Source organism: Ochotona princeps, chromosome 17, assembly GCF_030435755.1.
Source record: "Ochotona princeps isolate mOchPri1 chromosome 17, mOchPri1.hap1, whole genome shotgun sequence".
NCBI lineage: Eukaryota > Metazoa > Chordata > Mammalia > Lagomorpha > Ochotonidae > Ochotona > Ochotona princeps.
In genome coordinates, this window is record NC_080848.1 from 12,880,927 (window position 1) to 12,891,408 (window position 10,482).

At 53.4% G+C, this 10,482-nt stretch overlaps 1 protein-coding gene across 2 annotated transcripts; it reads right to left on the reverse strand.

Annotated features, from left to right (window-relative positions):
* Positions 1-2,168: 2,168 nt before the first annotated feature.
* On the reverse strand, positions 2,169-10,267 carry LOC101520724 (myosin light chain 4). 2 transcript variants are annotated; one of them, XM_058675896.1, is made up of 7 exons: positions 9,990-10,267; positions 7,486-7,513; positions 5,288-5,437; positions 3,663-3,836; positions 3,255-3,332; positions 2,657-2,700; positions 2,169-2,322 (listed from the first exon to the last, which is right to left on the reverse strand). In XM_058675896.1, the coding sequence occupies exons 1-6, from the start codon at positions 10,098-10,100 to the stop codon at positions 2,672-2,674; spliced, it is 570 nt and encodes a 189-aa protein (XP_058531879.1). In that variant the 5' UTR covers positions 10,101-10,267; the 3' UTR covers positions 2,169-2,322; positions 2,657-2,671. The 2 variants fall into 2 exon arrangements, with proteins under 2 accessions (XP_058531879.1, XP_058531880.1); XM_058675897.1 differs by lacking the exon at positions 9,990-10,267 and adding an exon at positions 8,133-8,213.
* Positions 10,268-10,482: the final 215 nt, after the last annotated feature.

A 10,482-nucleotide genomic window follows, 5' to 3' on the forward strand; every position in this document is an offset into this window, starting at 1 on the left:
TGACTGCCCAGGCCCTAGCTCAAACCAACCCAGATCCTGTCCCCACCAACCTCCAAGCCAGGGAGATGCCTCGTACTGTCAATAAACTACTGCTTGGTTCTGGCCCTCAATTCCAGTTTGGCAGCTCTCTACCTTCCTGGTTGCCCACTGTGGCCCTCTGCTCCCCACTTGCAACTGGGCTCCAAATATGAATTTTTGACCTCTCAATCACTCTTCATTTGCAAGCTAGTGTAAGGTTTGATGTTACAATGGTCAAGCGGCTAGGATACGACTCTTGGCTCTGTTGTTTACTAGCTGAGCAGCCCTGACAAGTTACTTAACTGCCTAAAACCTCAAAGTCCTCATCTGGAAAATTAGTAAGTGAAAATATGTGATGTAAACCACTGAGCACAGAAACTTGCTTATAGTCAATACATAACCAATACATGTGAGTTCTGTGCCCTCTATGCCGTAGTCACAGTTTATATCCAAATCCTGCCACGAGTCAGGGTGCTCATGGCTACATCACCATCTCCCGGGCTGACATTGGCTGAATGGAAGCCAGAGGATGCTGTATACTATGAGCAGTGTCCTTGCTGGTCACAATGAGCCCAGCTTCCGGGTCAGGTTTCCTGCCCTGTGCCATCCAATGGGTGGATCTGGTGACTGATTTTGAGTTTCATTAGTGCTGCTGGGGTTGGTTTCACCCAACCCCACGTGTCTAGTTCAAGTTGCAGCACATGCATCACTCTGAACCCAGGGCCAGTGTTTCTTCCCCTCGAGTCTGTGGATGAATCCCAAGGGATTTGGGAACCCTCTGATGTGCAGCACTTGTGTGATGGACAACCTTCCAAGTCAACTGTCCTTATATTTCATCAGCGTCTCAAATGTTTCAGATCAGTGGCTTCAGGAGAATCCTCAGGCCTAGAACCCTTCAGGCAGGAGGTCCTTTTCTGAGCCACAGGGGACTGAGCTCTCACCGTAATGAACATTCACCATGCCCACTGTTCTTATCACATCTGCCTGCCCCACACTAGGACTGGTGCCAGTCCAGTGCCAGTCCCTTCTCTGGTCTCCCTGTCCTGCTAGATAACTCAGGCCTGTCATTTCCACAGGCACCCCTCTGAGAAGGGACACATTTCGGGGCACCTGGGTTCTGCCTCCATGAGCTGGGACCTTTGGGTGAGTCACTGCACCACCAAGGATCTGTTTCCTTACTCTTGCAACTGGAAGATCTAGCCACATCAGCAATCCTCTGACGGGGCCCCAAGGAGGCCCACTGCAGGCTTGGGGCAGCTGGAACCCAGCCCGGCAACTCCTCGGCCGGAGCCAGGCTGTTCTCTTCAGCTGCAGGCACTGACCTCCCAGGAAACTCTGTGTGCGAGGCGGGCGGAGGCTGAGATGGCTGTGGAATTTCTCAATGCCTCCTCTCCCAGCTGTGGAAAGTTCTCTGCTTTTCTTTTTTCTCTATTTCTTCGAAAGCCAGAGGTGGGGGGAGGGGGAGATCTTCCGTTTACTGGTTCATCCCAGCCCAAGATGACCAGCATTGAGCCAGACCACAGCCAGGAGCTTCTTCCGGGTCTCCCATGTGGCTGCAAGGACCATCCCCCCATCCCATCCCATGCTGCATTAGTAGGATGGTGTAAGCCGGGAATGGAGCCCCATACATAACAGAGGCCTGCATCATAGCGGGTGGCTTAACCTGCTCTACTACAATGTCAGCCCCAGGTCTCTGCTTTTCTGAGAGAACCAGCAAACTCCCAAAAACTGGAAGTTCTCCTCAAAAGTTTACAGACTAAATTCTGAGAAGAGCAACTCCGAACTTAGGATTCCTTGCTCCGTTTCACAGGCAGGCAGCCAGGCAGGCAGGACCAGAATTTCCTCACTCCTCATAGCACGGTGCCTGCCCCTAAGCCACTGTATGAGGGTGGCCACTCACATATGTGTGCTGATCCACCTACATGTGCCCCTCACACACATACATCCACTCAGCCACATGGATCCACTCACTCGGGCGCACTCACCCACTTGCGCCCTCTCACACACATGCCTGCACTCGCTCACTCTCTCTCTCACACACACACACACACACACACACACACACGCTCAACCTCAGAGAACACCACAATTCATTGATTAGTTTCAGGACGAACGACAACTCCAAGCCTGGTCAGACTCAGAGAACAGGCCAGTCTTGGTGGGGATGTTTATTCACAGAGAGGGCAGCGGGCCTGTGAGGTCCTTCGGGCCGGACATGGCTGAGTCGGGGCCTGTGGCTCAGCAGAGTCGCTCAGGGCCTCTCGCCAACTCACCCTGGTGTGGCTGAGGGGGCCGGCCGGGCACCTGAAAGGCAGGGCTCCCTTACCACAACTCCGTATATCCTTGTGGACCGCCCAAGCCTGGGGCCAGAGAAGGGGTGAGGATGGGGTGAGGATGGGGTGGGTGAGGAGTGGGGGCCCAGAGTACAGGCCAGGTTCCCTCTGGCCTCAGGCTCCCTCACCCACACAGGCTTGGACAGGAGCCCCTGGGATAAGAGCCAGGAAGGGGGTGGGACACAGGAGGGGAGAGGCTGGGGGTGTGGGGCTGGGCCGGAGCCCTCCAGGGCAGACAATGTTTTCCTTTCCCCTAGGCCTCTGGGAGGCCCTGGAAGGGGGCAGGAGGGAGAGGCTAAACTCACTCAGAGGAAGCTGTTTCAGCCAGACATGATGTGCTTCACAAAGGCTGGAAAGAGGAAAAGACAGCAGTGGAGGGCTCAGCTACTCTGCTCGCTACCCCCTTTCCACCCACAAGCAGTGCCCACCCCCGTCTGGACATAAGAGCCTTGAACTCTGCTGTGCCCTCTCTCTGTGCTGACCCTTGACCTGGGGGTAATGACCTGCAGTCTCCCCACCCACACCTATATCCTGGAGGAAGTTGGCAGCACCACCCTCTTACCCCCAAACCCATTCCCCAATCAGATGAGAAACCAGTGGCTCCAAGGTGCGGGAGCAATCGTCACACTGCCAGCATCTCAGGAGCTCTCCCACACTACCCCGTTACGCTAGGATGTTTCCTCTCAGGCTGGTAAGAATGCATCTGGCAAGCCCCCCAGGTCTGCATCCTGCAGCTCGTGGACACACTTAACTCTAGCTTTTACTGTCCGTCCAACCTTGGGGTCCACAGCTCCTGGACCCACTTAGCTCCAACTGTGACTGCCCGCCCAGCCGTGGGGTCCACAGCTCCTGGACCCACTTAGCTCCATCTGTGACTGCCCGCCCAGCCGTGGGGTCCGATACCTTCGTAGTTGATGCAGCCATTTGCATCCTCGTGGCCAGCTAACACCTGCTCCACTTCAGCCTCAGTCATTTTCTCCCCTGGGATGGAGATTGGGAGGCAATGGCTCTTCATTACAATTGACAAAGGAGGGTCAGGCAACACCCAAAAGCCCGAGTCTGAAGGGCTAGGACTCTCTGGACCCACACAGTGATGTGTACTGAGTACACTTCCCCCCCACACACACACACACAAATGCTTTGGAGGGCTATGTCAGGCATCTTGAGGCCCTGCCTGGTCCCTGAAGCCACTTCCTCTACCCAAGGGCCACCAGGACTCCAGTGACTGAAGCAAAGACAGGACAGAGCCCTGAATCCCACCTCTCAGCAGTAACCCCTGCTCCAGCAGCCTCCCCCCTTCCCCTGCCCTACCCAGGGTGGCCAGGACATGGCGAAGCTCAGCGCCCATCACCGTGCCGTTGCTCTCCTTGTCAAAGACCCGCAGCCCTTCCACAAAGTCCTCGAAGGTGCCCTGCTCCTTGTTACGTGAGACGTGCTGCAGGATGGGCAGGAACGTTTCGAAGTCCAGCATCTTGGCATTCATGTCTTGAGGCAAGCATGGGACAGAGACAGCAGTGTGAGCAGGCGCTAGGCAGCAGAGGGACTTGATATATGTGACAGACACAGTCATAGGAGCAACAGGTGTATTTAATTCAGCAGCAGGTGTATTTAATTCAGCTGCTGCTGTAGTATCAAAACGTATTGTTCTAAGATATTAGTGTTTCTTTATTAACAGCTTCTGGGAAATGTGTGTGAATGAAATTGGCTGAATTTCCTGTGCATACAGAAAATACTCTGCTTGCTAAACTAATTTGAAAACTACAAATCCCAACATTATTTTTAAAAAGTCAGCATAGGTTCCATTTCTGCACCCTGCTGCCTGGAGTTACTCTGAGACAACCATTTTTATCAGTTTGCAATTTCTTCTGACTAGTGGCCTTCTCCCACACTATAGTCTGTCAAAAGCCATAATGTCATCAGGTAGGCCACCCACGGATACTACAAATCTCAGCATTTCTTCCTGTCACAGACACCCAGGAACCCTCCAGCATGCAAGTGGCCGAGGTCATCTCCTGACTTCCAAGAAGTGCGGACAACTTGGGCAAGACGGGATGCTCCTGGCTGCCAGGCCCTCCCCTACCTGCACTGGTCCCCTCCCCTACCTACACTGGTCCCCTCCCCTACCTGCACTGGTCCCCTCCCCTACCTATACTGGTCCCCCTCTACTGGTTCCTGCAGCAAGTGGAGGAAAAGAAGGGGCCAGAACTAAGGCAGGAGAGAGACCAATGAAAAACCTCTCAAATTGGCCCCTGCTGGGAGGCTTCCAGTGCAGGTATGCTTGGTGGCCCCCCTGGGGCTTACACCCTGAGAACAAGGGGCTGTGTGTCCTAGGGCAGCTATTAACTTCACTGCCACATGAGACAGATATATCACCCATGGGACACACCTGGGCACCACTTTCTAAGCATTTCCCACAAAGCCCATGGGTTTCAATTCAGACGAGTGGTACAGACATCACCAGAGAGCCAGCCTTGGATCTACTGTAACACCCCTGAATAACTTCGCAACATAGAGGCCCAGTCCATCATCAGCAACAAGTGATTTGTGACACAGCTCACAAGGGTCACAGGGCTGCTGGACTGGGAGTGGGAATGGGCATTGGCTATCAGCTTCCCAGGCAGTCCCCCAGTCCGTGCCGGTGTGCCCAGCACCCTGGTTGAGACTAGAGGAAGACAGGGAGCAAGAGAAGGTCACTCCTGCCCCCACCCCCTCCCAGGCACCCCCAGCCACACAAGAGAAATGGCACAGCCCAGACCACACCACCCTCTTCAAGGGCCAACTAAGTGCTGGAGCTTCTGGAAAACTCTCACAATGGAACTGAGATGCCTGGGGAGGGGAGCCTGGTCCTGGAGGGATGAGGGGAGAAGCAGCAAGCCTGATGGGGATGAAACACAAGGACGCCGGGGGAGCACGGGGCTGAGGCCACCTGCACTGACCTTCAGGCTTGGGCTTGCCCAGCACACGCAACACCTCTGTGTTGGTGGGGTTTTGGCCCAGGGCCCGCAGCACGTCCCCACACTGTCCGTACGTGATCTTCATCTCGCCAGTTGGGGTCCGGTCAAACAAAGAGAAGGCCTCTTTGAACTCTGCAGAGAGAAGACCCAGCTACAGCTCCTGGCCCCGAGTGGAGAAGGAGCTGGGGCCCATCATCCTCCACCCCAGCTCAGCAGCAGGTCACTGTGCTTGTACAAAGCATTGCAGCCACTCTCCCGGGCTCTCCACTCCATCACCTGACAATGGAACAGGCAGCCTCGTGCCTGCACGGCCCACCGCAGCACTGCACTGGAATCTCGCCCATAAGCTGGCTGTCATATAACTCAACCATTTCCCCTGCCTCCACCCTCCCTGCCCACACCTGCTTTCCTGCTGTAGGTGAGGTTCCTGACTGTGGATAATGGCAGAGGGGCTAACACAGCACCTGCAAGGGAGGGAGGAGTCCTGGCCCCTCATCGTGGCTCCAATGCCTAGAGGAGGCTGGGGTGACTAGGCCTGTTTCCTTGTCACACCAAGGAAGTAACAACTCCACTTTACTTCCTCCTCGTTCCTCAAAGGAGGTGGCAGTTATGTGAGGCATTTGGGACAGGGACAAGACCATTATCACTGCTGTCTGTTACAGGCTGCCGAAGAATCCCAAGCCAGACAAGGTGACATTGTGGCAAGCTATAGAACCCTGGCTCTGCCTTGAGTTAACAGCTCTGGGTGGGGACATGAACCCCAGGACAGGCTCTGGCTGGATCACCAGACATGCCAAACACAGAACCCAGCACATGGCAATTAAACTGATGAACAGCAGTTGGTAAGATGCCTGCTGGATCCGCAGCCAGCTCAGAGCTGCAAGGCAGACCCCACGGAGACCAGGCTGGGCATCCAAGGGGCAAGGCAAATGAAGACACCACTCTGAGTTTTGCAGCCAACCCACCAGTAGGAAGCACTGGACCAGAACCGGCATTGGAATTACCTTCTGCTGCCCACAAAAAAGTGGTTGGCTAAGCAGATTAAACTCATAAGCCAAAGAAGAATGTGTGAACTACTTAGGAGAAAAGCCACTCTCAACACTTGAGAAATTCTTATTTCATTAGCGGTTGTAACTGGATTATTTTCAAATCATTCCATATATCATAGTAGACACCCAGACCTCAACTTGTAACTCCTTATTAAACTTTAGATAACTTTATGGGGACCCAGTCCAATAGTCCATGGCTAACCCTCCACCTCCAAGTGCAGCATTCCATATGCATGCTGGTTCATGCCTCAGTTGACCCAATTCTCATCCAGCTCACTGTTTATGCGCCGGGAAAGTAATAGAGGTGACCCAAAGCCTTGGAACCCTGCACCTATGTGGGAGACTGGAAGAAGTTCCTGGTTCCTGGTTTTAGATTGGCTCAGCTCTAGCCACTGCAGCCTTTTGGGAAGCGAATCAGCAGACAGAAGATCTTTCTCTCTGTCTCACCTTCTCTTTGTAAATCTGCCTTTCCAATAAAAATAAATCTTTTTATGTAACCTTATATGGCATAACACCTCATGTCCTTCACATTATTGAATGACCAACTTCGAATTTTAGTTCCATTACTTATTGGCTAACAAAGTGACCTTGGGCAACTAAATACTTAACCTCTATACATCTCTGCCATAAATGGCACCTACCTTGTAGGCTCTTTAGGTCATATTCAAATGTATAATGTTTTTAAGCACATTAAATATGAAGTACATTAATATATACAACAAGACTGAGAAACTGAACAGAAGGAGAAGAGTTGTTGCTAACCATCAAGGTTAGACCACTGCAACCACTGTAACCACTGCAGCCACCTGTCTCTGTTGGTCCTGCTAGGAGGTGGGCATCTTGGCCAACTTCATGGCCAGGGAGATAGAGCTACAAATGGAAGGAAGGCTTTCCAAAGTGAGAACAGAAGTGAGGGCTTCCAACCAGCCTGGACAGGCTTTTAGGGTGATGGGGAAAAGGCACTGATATTGGCTGGTAGCATCTCTGGAGTCAGACTGCCCAAGACTGGTTCCTGACTCCACCACTGCCTGCCATGTGAGACTGGAAATCGGAAACTACTTGTCCCCCACCTCTTCCTCCTCCTTCCCCTCTAGGAAAGAACACCAGGGGATGGGAGTTATTCATACTGACCTTCAATCTGGTCCGCAGTGAAGTCTATCTGTAGGAAGAGGGAGAGAAGAGTGAGGCATGGCTCTGCCCACAGCCCTTGGTGGGGAGTCAAAGCGCCTTGCCCTAGTCTGGCCGCTTCTAACTGATGAGGGTGGCAGGAGTCCCTGCTGAAGGGACACAGGCTGACAGCTCGGAGGCAATGCAGCCTCCCCAGCTCTCTCAATACTACTTGTTAAGGGCTGGTTCTGGGTGAGACAAAAAAGAGAGGAAGAATTATTCTAGGTAACTTGAGAAGCTGCACTGAAGCCCTATTGAAATCCCTTTGGATTTGAGATAAAGTCCTCATGCCGGCCAGCTGAAATCACCCACACCTTCACCTCTTTGACCTCTCCCAGGCCACAGTCTCCCAGCAAGCTGGCCATCTCCACTCCTCTCCCATACACCCACCTTCAGTCAGCACTGATTTGAGCTCCACTAGCTCCCTGAGCCCCTTTCCCATTCCACCTTATGCCCTCCATACTCCATGTCCTTCATTTGCACTCTGGCCCAGCAGGAGTAATTTGCATGGGACCTCCAAGCTTCCAAATCATTTCCCATTATGATTGCCCTGTCTCCTTCAAACCAGAGTCTGCCCAGTGCCAAGATTTTGCTTCTGTTCACTAAAATACCTGATATATAACAGGCACTCCAAAAGTAAGTGTTGAATGAAGGAACAAAGTTTGCATTTCTTCCACAATACAGAATAACTCAATGCTGGGTACAGAACATGAAAGTGGGAGGCTCTGAAAATGGCTAACAATGACCAAGCATGAGTCATTATTTTAATTTAGGATCCTGCACTCCTCCATGACCTCACTGTCCCAATTCAACCCACCCAACTCATCCCCTCCCACTGGTGCTGGGTCTCCAGTTTCTTCAAGTCCACCATGCCTAGGACAGCTTGCACTGCACCCATCCATCTCTCCTCAAAGTGATTTCTGTTAGGTAGGACCCCTGGGGTTGTGCTACGGTCACTCTGGAAAAGGAGCTAGCTGTGCCCAGGAAGGGTCAAAAGTGATCATCAGCTAAGACGTACAATGATATGGACTGGAAGACAAGACTGCTACCAGGGGCAAGAAATTGGAGAGGAGGTTATATGGAGAAGCATGATGGGTCTAGGGGAGGGTGCCTGTCCCCTGCCCTGAGGCAGTAACTAGGTTCAGAAGCCAGGGGTTAGGTGTGGCAGCACACTCACAGGCATGCACAGTCCTCCATCAGAACAGATCTGGCAGAAGGGTGGGGAGGGACCTGTAGGCAGAGATTAGCTGCTCATGCCAGGCTCAGCTCACAGAAAGAGTGACAACTGACCTACAAAATCTTCAGGTACTTTCAAGTCCTTTCTATGGCCTCAGCTTTCCCAGAGTGAGCCCTGACTAGCCTCAAGAAGGAGGCAACTGAGTCCCATCTCTTGGCCAAGCCAGTTGTGCTTAACAACTGCCCCTTTGGGAGGATCATCAGGGCTCAGCTACAGGACCTTCGTACAGGTATGGAAGGGCCTGGCTGCGGGGGATAGAGGCACAAATCCCAGGAGGGCTACCCAGACCTCTGGGTTGGAGTTTCTCTGCCTGCTTACCACATGCCCGTGTTCCACCTGGATTCTTCACCACCCCCAGCCCACTCCTGAGGTTCAGCTCCCCAGGGGCCAGCCACTCCCAACCCGTTATTAATAGTAACCATTTGTCCACTTCCAATCCCATGCCAGGGCTTAAAACAACTCCTGTGGAGAGCCTCTGACTCCTCCCTCTGCAGCCCACTCCCTCCCAGGTCCATTCTTACAGCAGCTGGGCCAGACAGCTGCAAAGCTTAGAATGACTGAACCAGTGGGCAGGGTCTACAGCAGCTCCGGGGGGGGGGGGGGGAATGTTCTGCTGTGAGGGGAGCCAGGCGGGAGAGAGGCTAGAGCTCAGCAGACAAAAGGAACCAGGCTGGAAGGAAGTTGTCAGCCTAGGATGGGCAGTCCTTGGCATCCTAGAGAGTGACCATAGGAGGGCCCCACCTGCACGGGGAGGAGGAGAGCGACCCAGGACCGCCTCTCCTTACCTAACTCTCCTTTCCCAGCTGCCCACACACCTGTAAGAGGTGCCGTGGGTGGAGCTTTGGCCAGGCCCCTGCACCCAGGGAAAGCATGTCCTGCCTGGCAGAAGCCATGGTCATGTGTCTGCACACTCCTCCAAGTCAGCACAGCCTCTTTCCTTTGCTATCATGGACTCCATCTTCCAAAGGTTGGGGATTTGGATGGTTCCACTAGGAAAACCTGGATGGCAGAGCACAGCCTCCTGAACAGAACACTGAGCTGTTGTTGAGACCTGCACCCCAAGCTACCACCCATCAGACCCAATACCTTCTCTGTTGATCCATGGGACTGGGATCTGGAGCAGACGCAAGAGTCCTGGTCCTAGTCCCCATGCAATCTGACTTTTGGTTCTAAGGTAAGTGGGATTCAGAGTGTCACCCCCATCCCATCCCACTACCTGAGCCTCACTTACCTTCACACTCTTGGGATCAAAAGCAAGCTCCTTAGGGGGCTCGGGAGCTGAGGCTGGGGCTGGGGCTGACTTGGCTGCCTCCTTCTTGGGCTCAGGCTTCTTGGGAGGCATGCTCTCGTGGGATCTTAAGTGGAGATGGGACCTGTGAGAGACACGACAGACGTGGTGCCTGGCAGATGAGATAGGAGCCTGGGCCACCTCCCTTCCCTTTTATCCTGTGCAGGATCCTCCACAGAGGGGCTGGGGGAGAGCAAGAGCAACTGCTGCTGACTATAAAAGGAAGAAACACCAGCAGGGCACAGATGACAACTGGGTATTGTCACCAGGCTTGGGACTACCACTGCCCCCTCCTCCAACTCCTCATTCCTCCTGGCCTCCACCTCTGGGACAGGCTGATACCCTCCTGCCAATCACTGGACACCCACAGGGGCAGGCAAACAGACCCTTTCAAAATTGCCAGCGCAGCCAGAGAGATGAGCCGACTTGAGCACTT